The following is a 22,641-nucleotide window of genomic DNA, read 5'->3' on the forward strand; positions in this document are numbered from 1 at the left end:
TCAGTAATTTCAGCTCTGCAGCATGTAACAAGACTCTCAATTGAGTCTAAATTAACTCTTTCATTCTACCGTGGAGAGAGGAAGGATCAGTTGGTGTCTAGGACCTTTAAACAGGCCCTACATCACCAGATACAACTGCCTGTCCCCACTCTCTCTCAACTCATTGGGCTTTGAAACCCATGTCCCCTGCCTAGCGAGTGTGATTCAGTTGAAGGTGAGTCCCTCCATTGGGGTATGCCAGGTACTGTTCTGCTGTCCTCAGTTCACACAACAAGCATAACAACCCTTTATTATTCCTGCCCCAATAACAAGGAGACTGGGGATCCAACACCAGCCACAAGTGATCATTTGGGCAAGCAAGCCCATCATGCTGAGCACCTATGCAGGGTGGGTGTGTCCATGCAAACAAGATCAGCTTCTGAAGTCTTTTTCCACAATTCACCACTAGATGTCAGGGGAGAGCTCATTCAGACTCTGCTTACATGTATATTTGTTCAAATTGCTGTAAAAGCTTAGTTTTCTGGCCCAGGGTCTTTAGAAAGATTCTGACTGTGTGACAATTTCAGGATTTCTGGTTGATTGGTTGGTTTTTGTTTGTTTGTTTTGAGTAGTTTTAGTTTTTAAAAGCTCCCAACTAGGACTTAGGAGGTTTGCATTCAGATCCTGGCTCTAATGCACAAACTTTCTTTATAGTCTTGGGCAAGTCTTTTTAACTCTGTGTCTCAGCTTCCCATCTGTAAAATGAGTATAATAGTATTCCCTATTTGACAGTGGGGTTGTGAGGATAAATCCATTAATAGTTGTGAAGCACTTACATATTATAGTGACAGGGGCCATATCAAGTGCCTACATGGACAGATGTATTTTCATCAAAGTTCTGTTGAAGGAAGTAGACACACCATGCATGAGGTGTCCAGAAGAAGAGGAGCAGCTGCAATTACTGGTTTCAGACATAGGCACAAACTAAATTTCATTAGTAACTGAACTCCTAGTGTATTTAGGGCTGGTGTTTGTTTAACTTTCTGACAGATTTTTAACAGTGCTCATGTTGTAAGTTTCATTGCCCACCAACAACTTAGTGCATGTGTTTAGGTTCTGGTTGCAACCTCTATTTAAAATTAGATATCCATATAAAGAGTTACAAAGGGCTTAACTAAAAAAGGTGGCTTGTGGGAGGGTTACACTCATTTTACTCTTGTGTGTGTGTCTTTTCAGAAATGCCATGTACCGATGTTCCAAATATTATCAATGCTCAGACTGAAGACACAGTGAAGCAAAGTTATAAGCCTGGTGAAACAGTACGTTATCAATGCCTTCCTGGTTTTATCATCCACGGATCTTCAGATATTATGTGTAAAGCAGGGAATTGGTCCACACAACCTGTGTGTAAAGGTACAGTGAGTAATTTGATCTAACTTTAAAGAATCTAGTTACTCATTTCTTATTATTATTATAGACACTCAGAGACCACCTGCATGGGTCAGACAGATAGAATAGATTACAGAATGCTGATGCAGAAACAATAAGTAGCTAACTTATACACTGATCATTTCAAATACAGAGGGGATTGGGAGGAATCAGTGTTTGCCAAAAAAAAGGTAGAACAATAAATCTTTTTTGCAAGCTGCTAAGAATATTAATTAATTTAAAAAATATAAAATGGGTGCTCACCCTCTTCCCTTTTAGCATATGACAATTCTCAGGATGTACTTGTCAGTATACTGAGCTCAGTTCAGCAGTCTTTTCTCTCCTTTAAGTCATTAAGTCAATGGGTGTTTTGTCTGGAAATCAGAGCCTTCTTCGGGTCCAACTCTGGGTCCTGCTACTCAAGCAGTCAGGGATTTAAAGGCATTGTTGATGGAGAAAGCAGGCTGCTTATTACAGCTTCAAGAGCCATGTTATCGGCCCTGACTGTCAATTCTGAAGAAGCTGGTAAGGGAGAAGTCGGCCACTGTTAGCAGTGCCAGATCCCATTGATGAAAGTTTTCAGATCTGTCTGATTCTGACAGGGCCTCTATGGCTCTGGCTCTGGCTCTGGCTCTGAAATCCAGGCCAGTTCTGATTTCAGCTTCAAGGACCAAGTGGGTGAATCTGAATATTTCACGAGATCATGTGCCATCCAGGTCTTCCATGCTGGCTTTGACATCTGCTCCAGTTTCAGGTCCATCTTTGGATCCAACGAGGACTTTTACTTCAGTGGCTGATGTACAATCATTCAGTTATAAATGCTCTTCAGATCTAAGTGAGAAACAAAGGAAGGCAGTCTTCATCAATTCCAAGGTCTGGGTCATCTTCATCTGAGAAAAGAAGGGCAGAGATTATTATTTTCTCTCTTGATCCATCTCTACCTCTTTCTCCTCCTCAGCCTCCTACATGGTATCCACAAACAGCTTTCTCTCCATTTATTTCTCTCCACCCTCCAGGTCCATTGCTGTCTCCATTACACTCCATCACACATCCAGAATCAATTCCATTATTTATATGAAGATAGAGGAAGAATAAAGAGAACTATTTCTTCCCAGTTTGTGCCTCCTCCTGTGGATATGTTCTGAATACAAGTTGCTGTGGAGATTGGCAGCCCTAGGCTCCATGGCCTTATTGAGTGCTGATGCAGTAACTTTATAGCTGTTCTCCATATGGATGGAGATATGATGATTCATCTGTAAAGGATCTGGCTGTGGAGAATCCTTGCCTGTAGTTACAGTGGATCTGTCTGCATCTAGTTACAGATACTCTGTCTGCTGCCTGATACTCTGTCTGAAGAAGATGAGGAGATAGCTCCTCTTTTAAAATAAAAACATGCTGACACAGATTACTCTTCTGATTTGTCACTGGATGAGAATATGGATGAGAATTCTGCCTCTTCCCCTTCTCATGGCAGCAGAGTTTCATGACCTGATGGATCACATGGTGTCCATGTTGAATTTATAATCCATAGCCATGGAAGAAAACTCCCCTCTAGTGTTTGGAGGAAGCTCTTCGTGCCACCTCCAAGAGTAGGATGTCACTACTAATTCTGCTGTAGCCTGCTAAGATTGTTTGTTCCACTTCTGCCTCTTGCCAGCTTATCTCTAAGAAGGCAGTCAAATTATATAAGATAATCAGGATGAAGTGTTTTCATATTTTCACACACATCCTGTATCTAATTCAGTAGTGGTGGCTATTGCCATTAGCAGTTTGAGATCTGAACAAGCATATTTCACTCCTACTGATAGGGGAAAAATATTGATTCTTTGGGGAGAAAGGTGTTTTCTTCTTCCTTTCTTAGTATTAGGGTGGAAAGTTATCAAGCAGTTATGGCCTGCTATCAATTCCACCTATGGAAAAAGATAGCATTGTTTCTGCAGGATTTGCCAGATGACATACAGAATTTGGCAAATGAAATCCTAACGGAGGGTCAAAATGTAGCAAAGCACACACTCAGGGCCTTCTTTAATGCTTCAGACTCTTCTGCCAGCGCATTGGCTTCTGAAATTACTCTGAGGACACATGCTTGGGTTTGCTTTTTTACTCTGGCTCTGAATACTAGAATAAAGGTAGAGGATCTCCCCTTCGAAAGGGATGGTCCTTTAAGTTAAAAGACAGATGAGTTGTTGGGAAAACTGAAGGAGAAAAGAATGACAGCCTGCTCTTTGTGTTTGATTTCTTCTATTAAGAGGATACTTTCTATACCTTCTTTCCATAGTCAGAGACATTATTATCCACAATCTTCTTTGGCTTATTTCTTGTCAAATCAAAGATGTCAGCAACAACACCAGTGGGCTACATTTTTCCAGAGGTAACACAAGAAGAGGTCTTTCAAATTGAGGCCTAAATCAAAATAATCTGCTTCCTCCCTGTCATCTTCATTGAACACCAGGCTTCAACTTTGATGTGATATCAAGAGTAGAAAATGAAACTGCAATGACTCGTCCCTTCCTCTTATGGAGACAGGCTAGCCAATATTATCAGCAAATGAAGGTTTATTACATCAGATAAATGGGTCATAGAAATTAGAGACAAGGGCTATGCCATTCAATTAGAGAAACTAACCCCTTCAATTCCCCCTATCATCTCTTTCCAGTGAACCTTTTCACAAGGCCTTGCTACTTCCAGAAGTGTAGAAATTACTGCTTATATGTGCTGTGTTACAAATTACACCTGGTAGGACACGCACACAAGTGCTACGAATTACACCTGATAGGACACGCACACAAATGCTGCGAATTATACCTGATAGGACACGCACACCAGTGCTGCGAATTATACCTGATAGGACACGCACACCAGTGCTGCGAATTATACCTGATAAGTCACGTACAGTTCGAATCTAGGCTGAGGCACAGAAACAAAGTCCACAACTGCAGAGTTCCCAAAAGACACTAAGTTTATTACGCTCGAGCGTGGTGCCCCCCTGCTAGCCAGGAGGGGACCCTGAATGCAGATTATACAAAGGTTATATACTTTTTAGCAAAGCATGTTGCCCTCGTGCATCGGAAACCTTAGCCAATAAACAAACCCTTGTCTTATCTACCACCTATCCCTGCTTGGTGCATTCCTCGTGCTATATCAGTATGTTAATTACACAGCATGGTCCTAAAGCTATGCATCAGTAACTTTTATTATCAGGATGGGAGGCCTCACATCAAGGCCAAGAGACAGGGAGTTAGAGACTGACAAAAACCAGATACTGGGAGTCAAGGCAGGCTGGAGACAAGGAGGAGGATTTTCACAGGGATTCAATATCTAAGGATTACTCCTCCTGGTGTATGATGTGCTGGCATTTAAACAATGGTGGGCCCCAAACCAAAATGGAGTCACATGTGCTAACTTTTCCTTAACAGTCCTCCCTTTTTTTTTTGTACGTCAGTAAGCTATATCAGGGCTGAGTAACCACGCTGCAGGGTTAGCAGCTGCCGACAGCACATACTGCAGCATTGTAGGCATACAAAAAATAACGCAAAAACAATAACAGTCAAAAAAAGTAAATACAAAATACGCCGTCCCCAAGTCCCCACATCCGGTAGCCATGAGATGAGCCAGTCCCAGACCTCCTGGAATCCGGCTTTGGTAGTGTCGAGGCTGAGGTGGTGGAATAGGGCTGCCTGTTGCTTGAGGATGTGGATGTCAGTTTCCATCCTATGGTGCTGATTTACAAATACACAACAGCTTGAATTGACCAGAGCACAAACCCCGCCCTGATTTGCAAGGAGATAATCCAGGGCTAGGTGGTTTTGCAATGTCGTTTGGGATAGCTGGGTGACTTCAATTTGAAGGGCAGAGAGAGCGTTTGCAGTAGCATTTGCCATTAGTTCCAAAGCAGCTGAAATGTTAACTATAGCTTTTTCCAGCTCGCTTACTCCCAACCATGGCAGAAACCAACGCACAAAGGAGCGAAAGCCTTTGGGCCGATAAGAAAGGGGGTTTAAAGGAATACTTCGTCGGTCCCTCCATACTAGATTGCGGATCTCTCCCCGGGTCAGGTTCTGGTGTACTGTCACGGCGGGTACTATAGCCCCTAAGGTACATGGACCACACCATCCTGCTGGGAGAACCTTATAGGCTGTGTGATTGCATAACCAATACCAGCCAGACCCCTCGGGGACTGGCCACGGGGTTCTGGAGTAGGTAGAGGGGCCTCCCGCACCAGAGCTGATTTGAGTGGTGTCCTTGCACCCTACAAAATTCCCTACAAAAACTGTATTTTCTATGCCCTTACATCGTGACACACATAAAGCATAATTACTCTGGGCCACCATATCAATAAACCATATTTGGATTGTAACATTCCAGTTAAATATAGTGTTTGCCCATAGCTTAGCTTGGAGTGTTCGATTAAGGGGGATAGGTACCCCTACCAACGGGACGCCCTGACCTAAATATGTGGGGGTACGAATACAAATCCAACACTGCGTTCGATTTACACCCTGTTTGATAGCACGGGTTAAATTCAAGAAGCTATTGCCCTCCCATCCTTGTACTGGACTTGGGAATAGGGAGAGAACCCCTCCCAGGCAAACCATACCAATGTCGACATCCTCCCCTGTACTATACAAAAAACACTACCCCCAATGTAAGTCCAATAAACAGGAACACAAAAAGTCCTGGTGGGCTGTGAAGGTCCCAGTAGCTGGAAAGCTTAGTCCATGGGTTGGTCGTGGTGTTCATTCGTGAAGTGGCTCATCCAATGGCTTGTCAGGGTCAGGTGGGGGTCCCAGCACCAACTTAACGTAGCTATGATGGATCCAGGAACCTTTACCTGCAAAGGAGTGGTGGCAGATGGTGGGAGTAATGTTCGTTGCTGTAAGGCGTTTTTGGTATTTATACTTGCCTACAAGCACAGTTCCAGCCTCTGGAATAAACCCACCCCACCACTTTACTTCACATTTCCAAGAATACATTCTGCAACTTTCTCCCTGCCAATGTACAATGCTCCGTCTTTGCCATCAGGGCCAATTTTCAGTGTCTTTTGCAGTTAGGAATCTTTGGATTTTGGTGGTTTTAGCAGAGCAGGCGTTCCTTCTCTCTTGGAACAGGCATGGTTTTGCATTATACAGGGGAGAGGTTACTAGCACGTCACCCTGTAGTGCTTTGGTTTCTTTAGCAAATACTGAATGCAGGTTAGCTTTGTCAGTGGACAAGGGAGAGGTTACTAGCACTTCACCTTGGTTTTTTTTTGGTTTTTTTTTTGCTGTTTAAAAGGAGGAAAGAAAAAAAAACCCAGAAGGAGGGACAGAGTGATCAGTAGTCGAAGTGAAGTCACCTCGAGGTGGAGGGGTCTTTTTGCAGTAAGAAGCATGGGTCTAGGCAGTCAGTCCTTGGCACTTCACAGCGGTGTTGGTAGTTAGCAGGACTTAATAAGGGCCTTTTCAGCATGGGGCCAGAGTAGTATTTTGTCGAGGGACCTTTATGTAGACTCAGTCACCTGGTTTTAACAAATGGCAGGTTTGCTCAGGATTCTTGAAGCAGGACTTCTTTTACCTGTAAATACAGAGACCTAACACATTTCATTAATGTCTGGCAGTGTGTTGCAGATCTCACAGCTGTTTGGGCACATTTAAGCCCCCCTCTTTCTTGGCTGTTAGCCAAATCCTAGCTGTGAGTAGTGTCCTTGGGCAGGCCAGTGTCTTATCTTTGGACCGAGCCTGCCAAGCCTGCCAGCTACAGCGTTGAATTAGCTTGTCCTTCGTTTTATTTTTTTTCCCCTTCTTGGCTTTTATTAACCTGCAAAGAAAACTTTTACCTTTTACTTATACATTTTTGTTTAAAAAGGAACACATGTACATTGCCCATTATACAGCACTTTAGTCTTATTGTATAATGTATGCCACATATACCCTTCTAGGAAAATGACTTTATTACAGAGCTTTGGAGCAACAAGCCAGGACAAGCACACCCACTTTTGAGGAGTCCACTTGGTACAACTTCTGGTGTCCAATAGCTTTTTTCCCTCCCCAGCCCTCTGGCTAGAAATGTGAGGTAGCCAGAAAGATCTCATGTATAATATGGGGAGTGGGTTAACCTTTGATGTCCTTGCTTCCAAAGACTGTTGGTGTGCAAATTTTAACAACAATTTTTTTAATTAAAAGATCTGGCCAATTAATTTTTTTTTTTTACTTAAGCAAATGTATTAAACTTTAGTATATCACATTTTTGATATTATCCAAACACTTTGTATTGCAAGTTGAATAAAACAAGTATCTGCATTTTGATTTAACCCTTCTATTTAGTTTTAAACTAAACTGTCCTATGAAAAATTAAACACAGCAATTCTGGCCACAAGACAAACACCACAAGACAGGACATAGAACACAGAACAGAATTTCTATTGTGCCAGTAAATTCATGAGATGTTGAATTGCTTTTTAGCTGGCATCAGTTTTCTCTGAGTTTCTGAAAGACAAAAATAAAACACAGATCTACCCCTTTTGGGCAGTCAGTCATTGCTTAAAATATTTTCTTTTTATACAAATACCCTTGTTAATTGCAGGCAAAACAGAGGAATTACCCATATTTTCTTGTATTTGTTTTATAGGCAGTCCAGGTTTCAGTGGCCTCTACCTTATTAGTTAGGTAATTTACATAAAAAATAAATGCTTTCCGGCTTGCTTTTGGATCCACAGGTTAAAGATTCTTACTTTAAAAAGGGCACAATAAACTTTACCAGACTTTTGATTGCCTTTTACTTTTAACTCCTGCTGTCAAACACACAGCGACCTGAAAAGGAAGACACCACCTATTGTAGCCTCTTGGAACCTAATACGATATTAATTAAGTAGCACTGTATAATTGCATTTCTTTGGAAAAGGGCCCATTTTTTTCCAAAATGGCTGCAAAGAAACCAAGCATTTTTTTTTCTTTTCAGTATTTTACAAAGTTTAACTGCTTAATTCTTTCCAGCAACTAAAGAGTTAACTTTTTACTTTTTTTTTTTAAATTACTTGCTTATTTTTCAAAACGACACCCAATTACTTAGATTTTACCATTTTAAGTATTATTCCGGGATTTACGTTTTTCATTCCTGTAATTATTTACTCTTCTTTTTTTACTATGACCTTTAAGTTTTCAACCTGTTTTCCAATCTCTCTATCTGTTGCCTGCCCGCTTGGGCCCGATCCTGTTTTTTTTCTTTGAACTGTCCCTTCCATGAGCACCAGCTTTGTTTCACTACCAAATTAACAAGGAGGGTGGGCTTCTTAACTAGCCCCCAGCCCTCCTGGTCTCTTTTTTTAAAATATTTTACTTACAAGGGCTACCCGAGTCCTCCCCACATGAGGCTTGTCACCTGGACAGAAAGCACGGCTAATTGGCAAGCAAGGAGGTGACAGGCATAAGTCAGAAAGCCGAGGGTAAGCCGGAGGAGGGGCAGAAGCAGGCATAGCACAGAGCGGGGCTGGAGACCCCTGAGATGAATAAGAAAAGGAGGAGGAAAGAGGATGTCCTTCTGCATGCGCATAAGCCCAGTTGTCCCATACATACCAATAATCCATCTGGGCTGGAGCTTTGTCCTCCAGCCTCCTTTTAAGCACTGTTAATGTATCCCCAGCAAAGGACCCATCCGGTGGCCATTCAACAGATGTTTGAGTTGTTCGTGCTGGCCACTCAACCTTACATAAAATAACAGCTTTTTTCTGCCTAACCCATGGGTGCCAGAAATATTCTCCCAATTCTTGAGAATTTCAGCCAAAGGGGTCCCCTTACTTACACTCTGCCCAGAACCTATAATGGGCTACCAAAAGAACACAAAATGTGCCACCTTATCGCCTAAGCGACGGCTCACAACCCCCCTCCTCGGAGTTCTCAAAGGTGAACTCACCCTGTGCCGGCTGGAGCTGTCCGAGAGGAGGAGTGTAGTCTCGCTTGTTGGGGTGAGCCTAGAGTCCCTTCGTGGTCGCCAAAACTGTTACGAATTACACCTGGTAGGACACGCCCACAAGTGCTGCGAATTACACCTGATAGGACACGCACATAAGTGCTGCGAATTACACCTGATAGGACATGCACACAAGTGCTACGAATTACACCTGGTAGGACACGCACATAAGTGCTACGAATTACACCTGATAGGACACGCACACCAGTGCTGCAAATTATACCTGATAGGTCACGCACAGTTCGAATCTAGGCTGAGGCACAGAAACAAAGTCCACAACTGCAGAGTTCCCAAAAGACACTAAGTTTATTACGCTCGAGCGTGGTGCCCCCCTGCTAGCCAGGAGGGGACCCTGAATGCAGATTATACAAAGGTTATATACTTTTTAGCAAAGCATGTTGCCCTCGTGCATCGGAAACCTTAGCCAATAAACAAACCCTTGTCTTATCTACCACCTATCCCTGCTTGGTGCATTCCTCGTGCTATATCAGTATGTTAATTACACAGCATGGTCCTAAAGCTATGCATCAGTAACTTTTATTATCAGGATGGGAGGCCTCACATCAAGGCCAAGAGACAGGGAGTTAGAGACTGACAAAAACCAGATACTGGGAGTCAAGGCAGGCTGGAGACAAGGAGGAGGATTTTCACAGGGATTCAATATCTAAGGATTACTCCTCCTGGTGTATGATGTGCTGGCATTTAAACAATGGTGGGCCCCAAACCAAAATGGAGTCACATGTGCTAACTTTTCCTTAACAGCTGCAATGAGGTATCTGAACAGGGATTTTATTAAAGATACTTTCAGGTGCAGAAAAAAGACTGGCTAGTGTCATCCAATTTTAGATTTCAGAAATCTGAGCAAGTACATTTGGATGTTTTGATTCCATATGTTAACTCTGGCCTCCATAATCCCTTCACTTTCAGCTGTGGATTGGTTTGCGACTCTCAATTTAAAGGACAAATATTTTCATATTTCTATCTGACACAGTCATTGAAAGTATTTTCACTTATTGGTGTCAGGACGCCATTTCCCATACAAGGTCTTCGCATTTGGCCTGTCCACGGTACCAAGAGTATTTATGAAATGCCCCTCTGTTGTAGCATCACATTTGAGAAAACAGGATATTTTTGTTTACATATTTGGATGATTGGTTGTTGAACGTGGAGCTAAATCTGAATGTCAAAAAGTCAAATCTCTACCCAACTCACATAATTTTATTCATGTGCTCCTTAGTGCACACAGCAGCAGTGAAAAATCTTCTTACCAGAGAACAGATTTTTTTAAAAAACAGCGCAATGTTTTAAACATTAAAATATGTCAAACTCAGAAAATAATTTTCTTCCTGGGTCTCATGGTGGTGACTACTTGTAAGACTCCATTTGTGCATCTCAAAATAAGACCAATGCAGCATTGGATGTCCCAGGTCTACAGGCCAAATCTGAACAATGTTCTAACACTAGTCAGCCTGCCTTCTGGACTGGTGGTGGTGGTCAGTCAGAGCAGTTATCCTCTGAGGAGTCCAGTTCAATTCCCCCTTCACCATCAATGAGGGGAAATTCAAATGTATCAAATAATGGAAGACGAGGAGGAGGAGGGAGTCTCATTTGAGTCAGTTTACAGTTTGAAGTCATTGGTCTTATTTGAAATAGTCCAGATTTGTGGCTTGGATGCAGGAAAAAATCTGATTTTCCTGTCTCATCATCCACAACACAAGGTATGGAAGATTTAATATACTTAAAAACTGAAGGGTTATCTAACTCATCTTTGAAAGTTCATTTTTCAGCTATTATAGCTTACCATATTTTGCTTGATAGTAGATTACAGTTGGTGCATAATATGGATAATAAATTTGAGAAGGAAGGTATCTAATATGTATGCTCTTTGAGGGATCCTGTCCCTTCTTGGAGTCTTAAGCTGGTTTTATCTACATTTATGAAACCACCCTTTGAACCCTTGGCTGAGTGTTTTTTATTTTTAATATTTAAGGCAGCAATCATTATTACCATGGCATCAGCCAGAAGGCTGAGTGAATTCAATGCCTTGATGGTGATGCCCACTTTAAGTCTTTTCATAAAGTTAAGGTGGTTCTTAGCCTTTATCCCAGACTTTTGCCAAAATGACTTTCTGAATTTCACATAAGTCAGATAATTAATTTCCTGACATTTTTTCCAAGGCCACATGCTAAGAAGGGAAAATCTGTTTTATGAACTTTGGATTTAAGAAGAGCTCTTGCATATTATTTAAATAAAGCAAAAAGGTTTTGAAAATAATCTAGGTTATTCATGTTTCATGCTAAAAGTCTCGGGGGTCAGACTGTGTCTCTCTAGACTATTTCTAGATGGATTAAATAATGAATTGTTGAATGTTACATGTTAACAAATTCTTGTATCTAGGATACTTTGATCTCATTCCACTAGAGCTGTGGTAGTGTCTTTTTTGCTTGCCTTAAGCAAGTCCCTTTTCTTGCAATTGGCAGGGTTGCAACATGGACTTCTGTGCACACTTTTACTAATCACTATATTCTCAATTTGGCTTCTAGGGCAGATACTAGATTTGGTAGAGCAGTGCTCTGTGATGTCCTCCAGTTTATTTTCCTCATTGCTTTTCAAACTACCCATAAGTGGGAATATGAAGAGCCACTGGAAGAAGAAATGAAGGTTACTTGTAAAACAGAGTTTTCTGAAATGGCTATTCATATTCACACTTCACACCCACTTTCCCCGAGTCCTTTTGCGCTGTACTTCTGGTTGGCAGTGAAAGGAACTGAGGTGATAGAGTGTGCCATGACCCCTTATGTATCTTCATCCTCAGAATGTTCAGAAACAGAGAGGGAAGGGATAGAAGGAGTGTGCATAAGCACTTTAAAAGATGCTGCTTGGAGAAGGTTCAACCATTAAGCATAATTAGGCAGCACAATACCCCACATGTGCGAATATGCAGAGAACTTCCAATATCTCAAAGAACTTTGATTAGAAGCAAATAACCTTCATTTATTGCAACATAACATATTTCATGAAAATAAGATATTACATTAATAGAGTTTTTCACTACTAGTATGTTTATTTGTCTCTCTCCCTTTTCAGATGCAAGATGTAGCACTCCACCTGCAGTTGCCAAAGCTGATATTATAAATAATGAGGAGAGAAGGTATCTGCCTGGTGCTAGAGTGCAATATAAATGTCAGGAAGGATTTGAAAGTATGGGATTGAATTATGTAACTTGTGAAGGTGGAGAATGGTCACAACCACCAATTTGCAAAGGTAGGAGTTTGTATTTTAATTAAAACAAGTAAGACCAGGTGCACTTTAGTGAGCTGGGAACATACAATCATAGGGCTGGAAGGGAACTTGAAAGATCGACTAGTCCATCCCCCTGCATTGATTTAGGATTAAGTATACCTAGATAATTCCTGAAAGGTAACCTGTTCTTAAAACCTCCAATGATGAGGATTCCACAACCTCGAAAAAAAGTAACCTGATTTGGGACTTAACTTTCTAACTATGTAGACAATAGTTAAGGTGGAACTTTTCCTTTCTTGTTTTACATATGACATTCCTGTTAATACTTCCCAGAATGACATTTGCCGTTTCCACAACAGCATCACACTTTTTACTCATTCAATTTGTGATCCACTATAGTCCCTGTGTCTTGAAGTGCTTGCACCTGTCCATTCCACCTTGGTTGTGTGTGCACTAGTTCATCAAAGCCAGAGAACATATTCCCATAGTGGTACCTGTCAAGGTGTACTTTTGCTGCACACTGATGCTTGTAGCTAAGGGCATAAATGGGCAGAGCTGCCTTCACCTTCTCAGTTTCTCTTGCCACCCCTAGATGAACAGTGTGAGTTTCTCTCACACTTTCCCATTAGAAATCTTTTTAGCATTCTTTCACTGTAAATGGTTTAGTATAGCTGTAGTTTAGATAGTGGCACTAATTTTCAAATATCTTCTTGTTTTTCTTCGAGTTTTATTTTCAGTACCAGGGCATGTCTTAAACCTTGGGATTTAAGTGTTGTTGACTGTAGCAAATCTATGACAGACACTGATTCTCACGCCCACTGCTTGAAGTGGGAAGGATACATTAGGCATAAGTACCCTATTTGTAGGGGATTTAAAACCAGGTCAAAGAAGTTGAGGGCAGTTTTACTTTGAGATGTCCTGGTGGAAGCAGCATTATGTCCCCATTTGGAACTCAGCCACTTGACCATACAGGGATTCAGATTCGACTCTCTAAGCACGCCACCAGAATTGGTGGCCTCCACATGTCAAAAAGAGCCAGGGAGAAGACATCATTCTCTATCGCCAGTACCATGCAAGCAGCAGAAGTCATCCAGCACCTCAGCCTCTTCATCCAGAAAAATTCATCATCGTCTTCATTGTCGTCTTCTTCAAAAGACCACTAGTGAGGTTAGAGCTAAGCCAGCACCTGTGAGGCTCTTCCCAGTATTTCCACATTCGAGCAACGCAAAGTTGTCGACTCCAACACCTCATAGCCAGTCAAGACATTCAACAGCATAGACTTCTTGGCCGAGATGTTCAACAGCATAGACTTCTGCTGCGATGCATGTTACTGTTTTGGTATCTACAACACCTGAGTTGTACGCATCAGCCAGTGATATTTTGTGCCTGTTGCTGCTGGATTACCATTCGTGCAGGACAATGTCCAGGCTCTGCGTATACCTCAAACCATAGTACTGGCATCCTCCTTGGCACTGACAAATTCAGTGCCATTGGGAACTGAGCCTTTGTAAGTAGTGCCAGAGTCTTGAAGTTCTATTGTCCAGCAGGTCCCTTCATCAGGAAAGCCCCAGATGCTTCCTCTGGTACTCTCCATCTTATGTTGGTTAAGGTCTCACAACCCATCTGCTCCACACAATACCTTGCCAGCTTGGCATTCCAATGCTGGATCTTCTTGAAACTAGAAGTGGGATCCTAAATATTGGAATCTCATTACAGAAGATCTTAAGCATCTCCTTATTCCTATTTGTGCAGGTCAAAGCCCTGGCACCATGACTTTTACAGGAGCAGACTGAGGCGTAGCTTCCTTTGGAGTTGGGCGTGGTTCTGCATGAAGTACAGAAGTGGACTTTCTGGAATCTGAGTGGTTTCTCCAGACTCCAGGTCATCTTCTGATAGTCAGCATTCTGCTGGGTCTCAATCAAAGTGCCATTCTCTACCTATTACCATTCTGTGTACCAGCACTGGTACCCAGCAGCTGAAAGAGATTATCCCTCCAGTTTCTGACCCTCCTGATGTTCAGCAGACAGTAGAGCAGATTGACACTAATCCTTTCACTCAGCACTTCCTCATTATTTACAGATGAGGCTCCTGTTTCAGAATCATCTTCCCGGGACCTTGATGATTATAAAATGTACCAAAAATTTATGAAAAGGGTAACCACCTCTCTAGGAATACAAACTGAGTTGGTTCAGGATAATCTATAAGGTGGATAGAAAGTTGGCTAGATTGTCGGGCTCAACGGGTAGTGATCAATGGCTCCAGGTCTAGTTGGCAGCCGGTGACAAGTGGAGTGCCCCAAGGGTCGGTCCTCGGGCCGGTTTTGTTCAATATCTTCATAAATGATCTGGAGGATGGTGTGGATTGCACCCTCAGCAAGTTTGCAGATGACACTAAACTGGGAGGAGAGGTAGATACGCTGGAGGGTAGGGATAGGGTACAGAGGGCCCTAGACATATTAGAGGATGGGCCAAAAGAAATCTGATGAGGTTCAACAAGGACAAGTGCAGAGTCCTGCACTTAGGACGGAAGAACCCCATGCACCGCTACAGACTAGGGAGCGAATGGCTCGGCAGCAGTTCTGCAGAAAAGGATCTAGGGGTTACAGTGGACGAGAAGCTGGATATAAGTCAACAGTGTGCCCTTGTTGCCAAGAAGGCCAATGGCATTTTGGGATGTATACGTAGGGGCATTGCCAGCAGATCGAGGGAAGTGATCGTTCCCCTCTATTCAACATTGGTGAGGCCTCATCTGGAGTACTGTGTCCAGTTTTGGGCCCCACACTACAAGGAGGATGTGGAAAAATTGGAAAATGTCCAGCGGAGGGCAACAAAAATTATTAGGGGACTGGAACACATGACTTATGAGGAGAGGCTGAGGGAACTTGGATTGTTTAGTCTGCGGAAGAGAAGAATGAGGGGGGATTTGATAGCTGCTTTCAACTACCTGAAAGGGGGTTCCAAAGAGGATGGATCTAGACTGTTCTCAGTGGTAGCTGATAACAGAACGAGGAGTAATGGTCTCAAGTTGCAGTGGGGGAGGTTTAGGTTGGATATTAGGAAAAACTTTTTCACTAGGAGGGTGGTGAAACACTGGAATGCGTTACCTAGGGAGGTGGTGAAATCTCCTTCCTTAGAGGTTTTTACGGTCAGGCTTGACAAAGCCCTGGCTGGGATGATTTAATTGGGGATCGGTCCTGCTTTTGAGCAGGAGGTTGGACTAGATGACCTCCTGAGGTCCCTTCCAACTCTGATATTCTATGATTCTCTATAATCCACACAAACTGGTGCTGGTTCTTCAAATAGTGTCCCTATAGGTGCTCCACTGTAGGTGTAGCTGTGCCCCTAATAGGAGATTTTTGGTAGCAGTGTCTGTTGAGCCCACACATAGGCTCTTCCTCCCTCATGGTCTGCCTCAAGGCTATCTAGCACTGGAGGAGTGAGGCCCCCTCAGTTCCTTCTCAATTGCCTTTGTCCTCAAATGGAGAAAGCGGTTGTCCCTTCCTTATCTGCATCATAACCATAAATAGTACTGTTTTTGTTTCTTTTCTTCTCCTTAATAGTTAGCATTTCCCTTTTACCCCATTGGGATTAAAAAAGAAAAAGAATTTGTTTACTTCCCTGTCTGGGGTGATTCTCCCCTCCCCCAGAGCATTTAGAAGACATTCTTTTTAAAAAAAATTCACTTAAAGAGAGAGAGAGAGAGAGAGAGAGAGAGAGGAAAAGAAGAAGAGGAAGAAAAGACAATTTCTTCGGCATCCCTCACTGCTAGAGAGCGATAGCCCCCCTGCAGGGGCATGCCTGGCTCTTCCAGCTTCAAGAGATGCCTCTCCTGCAAGGAATTGATTCCTTTAATAGCCAAACAGTCTCACTGTGTCTGGTGCCAGGGAGAGTCCCATATCCCTCGGAAATGATCCCTCTGCCACCAGCTAGAGCTGCGGTATTGCAGGAACTGGAAACTGAAGTTAAAACTCCTCCTTATGGAGAAGACACTTCAGTCTCCAGGGGACTCCGGTGCCAACTCTGGATCATCCCCAGAGCCTTTAACTTCACAGGGGATAGAGTTGTGAAAAAAACCAGCAGACTCCCCCTCTAAAGGCTCATAAAAAGGGCTCCGAGTGGATGGCCAGCCCGAGTTCCCCAGTGCAACCACCTTGATACCCACGGCACCAGCAGCGCTGAAGCACAGTACCCGAAAGGGGGTCTCCACTATGATGCCAGGGGCTAAGGTTCTAAGTCAGCAATACTGCCCCCCCCTCCACGGAGAAAGACAATTACCATACCATCTCTAAAACAGCAGCACTGAGAAAACCTTCGGTACCAGGTGCAACAAAACTCCCATCTAGGGAGTGCTCTGCACCTTCTCAACCATTGGTACTGATAACATACCACTGACAATCCTCTGCAGTGCCAAGCGAGCCCATGATATCGCATGAGCTCCGGTACCCTGACAATTGAGGAAGAACAGCAATCCCCATTACTTGATACTGGGGCTCCGATACCAAGCACATCCCAGTGCCCGGAATCGCTCTCGGCACCAGGCCATGTATCACCAATACCCCAGTCATCGCTCTTATCCAGTGATGAGTCTGACAGTGACAAGGAGGAGGTCATTTCCCTGGCCCCTCATCGTGACCCACGGCCACAATACAAGGGGACTTCTCAACTCCATCGAGCTGACCCACAATTGTGGTATTGGCCCCTGGGGTAACCCCACTGCCCATGCCCTTCCCCCATCTCCATGGCCATATTGGGATCTTTAGGTGACGTAGACATCACAGCTGTCCAGTGTCTCTCGGAGAGAGTCCAGCAGACTGTCTCCTACAGCCCTGCTGTCCAGAGCTCCTGAGCCAGGGGAGGAGGAAGCTTTTTCAGAACAGGAAGAAGGGTTCAAAGGGGAAGCTACTCCTCCAGCAAACTTCTCCTCATCTCCACCAGATGAGGGTGTAATGACCCCTCCATCAATAGGTGATCATTTTAAAAACTGTCAGGGTCATACCAAGAGGGTGGCTTATGAGATGCACATTCCCTTACAGGAGGTGGCAGATACACATCACAAGCTGGTGCATATTCTGTACACCTTCTCTTCATCCAGAATTACCCTCCCAATTAATAAGCCGATTCTAGATCCTGCCAAAGTTGTCTGGCAGACACCAGCCTCCATTGCAACAACCAGCGAGAGAGCTGACAAAAAATACTACATCCCTACCAAAGAGGCATACTCCCTGTTTCAAAATCCACAACCCAACTCTATGTAATGGATGCAGTTAATGCATGAGGCAAGCAACATCATGCCAAGTCAACCCCATCCGATCGGGATTGGAAGGATTGCATATTTGTTGGCAACATTACAGTTTAGAGTCACAAATTACCAAGCTGTCCTGGCCAAACATGATTTTATTAATTATGGGAAACTCAATGTGTTTCTGGAAAGTTTACTGGAGATGCAAAAGGAGCAGTTTCAGGCCATTGTCAGAGAGGGTCAGTTAATGGCCATAATGGTACTATAGATGGCACTGCACGTAACTGATATAGTGGCTCGTTTGGTCTCCATGACAGTGGTAATGAGGCAGGCTTCTTAGCTACAACTTTCTGGGTTGTCCAAAGAAGATCTCCAGTTTGAAGGGTCCAAGCTCTTCGTGGAGAAAACAGATTCTTCTCTCCACACCTTGAAGGATTCTGGGCCATATTTATTACACTCCCCAGGAATCTACATTGCAGAACAGAAGAGAAGATATAGCTCTCAGCCACAGCACATGTCCTCAAAACCTACCATCTCAGCATGTTACGAGCCACAGCATAAGAGGACCAGAGCTCAAAAAGGGAATCAGTCAGCACTCCAATCCGCGACCTCTCAGACCGCCTCTAAGCACTTTTGATGGGTTAGTCAAGGTCCTGAACAATTACACCTTGCAACATCAGCAGCCATATGCACATCTGTTACTCCCCTTCAGAAGTCACCTGGCCCTCTTTCACAGCCGTTGGGAGAATATCACCTCTGACAGATAGGTCCTGAAGATTATTCCGAAGGGTTATGCCATTCAATTCACATCCCTCCCCCAACTTTCCTTCCCCATCCTCCTTCAGGCACCCTTTTCAACAGAACCTACTTCATCAGGAAATAGATCATTTGTTATGCCTAGGGGCCATAGAACCAGTCCTGGCACAACTCAGGAGCAAGCGGTTTTACTCCCATTATTTCCTGATCCCCAAGGCGAAGGGAGTTGGAGGCCCATTCTAGATCTAAGGGCATTAAACAAATATGGGAAGGCACAGAAGTTCAAGATGGTCATGTTAGCAGCCATTATTCCAGCTCTAGAGCAAAGAGATTGATTTCTGGCCCTTGAGCTACACAATGCCTACTTCCATATCTCGATATAACTGTCATACAGGAGATTCCTATGGCTTACCTTTGGGTAGGACCTTTATCAGTATAGGCTGTTCCACTCAGGGTATTCTCCAGCCTTCTCTCCATCATAGCAGCACACTAAACCCAGTACAGCGACTGGAGTTTATCAGTGCCAACCTCAATGCAGTACAAGTGAGAGCATTCCTCCCACTACACAGACTTACCACCCTTACAAGTCTCATAGAGACAGTCCAGACCAGCCCCAAACATCAGCTAGGAACTGCCTGCAGCTGCTAGGTCATATGACAGCACGCACCTTTGTCATTCCAAATGCCCAGATGTTCATGAAGTGTCTTTAGATGCAGCTCACATCTGTCTAGTCCTCTAACAGGGACAGACTAACCAAACTGTTATCACTACCCTTCACAGTAAAGCACTCCCTGGATTGGTGGAAAGACCCATCCAATATCCGAGCAGGCATTCCATTCGTGCAACTGCCACTGATGCTGACTCTAACAATAGATGTCTCCCTAATAGGCTGGGGAGCTCACCTATACAACCACAAGGTTCAGTGCACAAGTGGCCTTTCACAGAAGTGATCCTCCATATCAATGTTTGGAACTAAGAGCTGTCAGAAATGCCTGTGCACACTTTCTGCCTTCCATCAAGAACACCCACACTAAGGTCATGATGGACAATATGGCCTATATGTTTTACATAAATCACCAGGGGAGTGCCAGATGTCCCTCCCTCTGCACTGAAGCACTCAAACTTTGGAATTGATGCATCCATCACAATGTGCTTATCTCAGCTGTCTATGTACCAGGGATACAGAACTTGACAGCTGACAGTCTCAGTTGGAATTTTTCTCACGACCACGAAGGGCAACTGAACTCAGAGGTGCTTCAAAATATATTTGCCCTTTGGGGAACCCCGACTATGGATCTCTTCGCTACTTACCGAAACAAGAAATGTCCTTGTTATTGCTGCAGGGCCAGTCCGGAGAAACATTCACTGGGAGATGCCCTCTTCCTCCCATATGATGGGAACCTCTTGTATGCCTTTCCCTGGTTTCCTCTTCTATCCAAGGTACTGTTGAAAATTCAATGAGACAAAGGGAGAGTTATCCTGATTGCCGCCTCCTGGCCAAGACAAGTCTGGTTCCCTTACCTGACACAGATGGCAATATGTTCTCCAGTTCCTCTTTGACCCATTCCTTACCTGCTCTCTCAAAACAATGGGCTGATCCTTCATCCCAACCTGCAGGTCATCTGTCTCCAGGCTTGGCTCCTTCTTGGATCCAAGGCTTAGAGGCAGAATGCTCTGACAAGGTGAAAGATATGTTTCTACACAGCTGAAAGTTGACCACTCGATGTACGTACCTAAAAAATGGAAATGATTCCAAGTGTGTTGTCATTATAAGCACATAGACCCAACTTCATCTTCCCCTCTCTTATTTTACACGACATTTTAGACCTCAAGAGGTCAAAACTCTCACTCAGCTCCCTTAAGGTACATCTCACATCAAAAATGGTTTCCAACACCAAGTAGATGGATACTCAGTGTTTGATCACCTGCTGATACATAGATTCCTTAAGGGCATTGGGAATCTCTTCCCACATGAGACCACCTACTTCAGCCTGGGATCTTAATCTAGTTCTCAGGGCTTTGATTAGACCTCCCTTTGAGCCCATGGCAACTTGCTCTCTCTTACATCTGTCCATGTAGGGGCGACAGGTTTGTATAATTTTTGATGGTGCCCAGAATGGGTTCAAGTCCCAACCCACCACACCTGCCTAAGGCTCTGGGAGGGAGTTTAGGTGCGGGAGGGAGTTTAGGTGCGGGAGGGAGTTTAGGTGCGGGCTCTGTGAGAAAGTTTGGGTGCGGGAGGGGTGTGAGCTCTGGGATGGAGTTTGGGTGCTGGGTGCAGGCTCTGGGCTGGGACAGGGGGTTTGGGGTGCTGGGTGCGGGAGCAGGTTTGGGTGCTGGGTGCGGGCTCTGGGCTGGGACAGAAGGAGGCAGGTGCAGGGCATGGGGCTGGGGATGAGGAGTTTGTGGTGCAGCAAGCAGGCAGCCTCAGAGCTGGGGACCAGAGAGGACTCCCCCTAGCCCTCTCCCCACTGGCCGGCTGCTGCTTAGGAGGTCCAACCAGGATAAGCCCCCTCCCCCCCCGGAGCCGACTCGGAGTCGCCTGCTGGGGTGTGTGTGGAGGGGGGATGCCATGCACCTCCTCCCCTCCTCTGGCGAAGCAGCTGCCTCAGCCTGCCCCTGGTGCCACTCCCTTGTAGCCGGCAGCAGCCAGTGAGGGAGCGCAGCGCAGAGCTCCAGGGGGCAGCCCCCTGCTCCCCAGGGCAGGCAGGGACACTCAGAGCAGGAGACCTGGCCCCGATCACTGGCGGAGGCAGGCCTCCTGGGCCCTGAATTTGCTGGAGCCCGGGCACCACAGGCCCATACAACTCGCCACCCCTGTATGAAGGCAGCATTTCTAATTGTATCACCTCAGCTAGGCACACAGGAGAAATAGCAGCCCTGATGGCACACTCACCATACATGGTCTTTTTTAAAGTCAAAGTAACTCTGAGGCCACATGCCAAATTTCTCCCTAAAGCTGCCTTTGCTTTCCATATATGAATATGGATCAACAGATCCATTTTCCTGTTTTTTCCCCAAAACTACATTGTGACATCAGGGAGGCGCTTCTGCATATGCTAGATGTTAGAAGAGCACTACCCCTCTACTGGGACAGAGCTAAGGACTTCAGGAAGTCCCCATAACTCTTCCTTTCACTCACGGAAAGATCCAAACACTCAGCAATATCGGTTCAAAGACTATCCAAATGGGTCTCTGGTTTCATTAATCGCTGTTATCAGGGGAGCAACCTGCTGCCTCCATCCGGAGTCCGTATGCACTCCATGAGGTCAATTTCTACCTCGGTCACAAATCTTGGAAATCTGCAGAACAGCAACTTGGGCCTCTGCCAGCACTTTCGCAGAACATTATGTGATCACTGGAAATGCAGTCTCTGATGCCATCTTTGGCTCCGCAGTACTCTTTGTAGTAATAGACTCCACTCCAAAGTCCCAACCTCCAGTCGTGGTGGGTACTGCTTGGGAGTCACCTACAGTGGAGCATCCATAGAGACACTACTCAAAGAAGAAGTTACTCATCTTGTGGAGTAATGATGGTTCTTCGAGATGTGTCCCCCAATGGATGCTCCCTCCCCTCTACTTCAGAGTTCTCCATAAGGGATCTGCAGTAGAGAAGGAACTGAGCGGGGTTCGCCAGCGCAGTGCTAGGTAGCCTCAAGGCAGACCATGAGGGAGGGAGAAAACATGTGCTGGCTCACAGACGCATATACTCATAGATATTAAGGTCAGAAGGGACCATTATGATCATCTTGGCTGACCTCCTGCACAATGCAGGCCACAGAATCTCACCCACCCACTCCTGCAATAAACCTCTCACCTATGTCTGAGCTATTGAAGTCATCAAATCATGGTTTAAAGACTTCAAGGTGCAGAGAATCATCCAGCAAGAGACCCATGCCCCATGCTGCAGAGGAAGGTGAAAAACCCCCAGGGCCTCTTCCAGTCTGCCCTGGAGGAAAATTCCTTCCCGACCCCAAATATGGCAATCAGCTGAACCCTGAGCATGTGGGCAAGATTCACCAGCCAGATATCCAGGAAAGAATGATCTGTAGTA

General features: G+C 44.6%; 1 protein-coding gene across 3 annotated transcripts in view; it reads left to right on the plus strand.

Moving 5' to 3' along the window:
- LOC140915986 (complement factor H-like) overlaps positions 1–22,641 on the plus strand; it is an 86,226-nt gene that overhangs the window by 52,333 nt on the left and 11,252 nt on the right. For all 3 annotated transcript variants that reach the window (XM_073356728.1, XM_073356729.1, XM_073356730.1), the window contains exons 18-19: positions 1,216–1,392; positions 12,439–12,615. In XM_073356728.1, the coding sequence (XP_073212829.1) occupies positions 1,216–1,392; positions 12,439–12,615 (354 nt within the window). The remainder of the gene's footprint in view (positions 1–1,215; positions 1,393–12,438; positions 12,616–22,641) is intronic.

Source organism: Lepidochelys kempii, chromosome 8, assembly GCF_965140265.1.
Source record: "Lepidochelys kempii isolate rLepKem1 chromosome 8, rLepKem1.hap2, whole genome shotgun sequence".
NCBI lineage: Eukaryota > Metazoa > Chordata > Testudines > Cheloniidae > Lepidochelys > Lepidochelys kempii.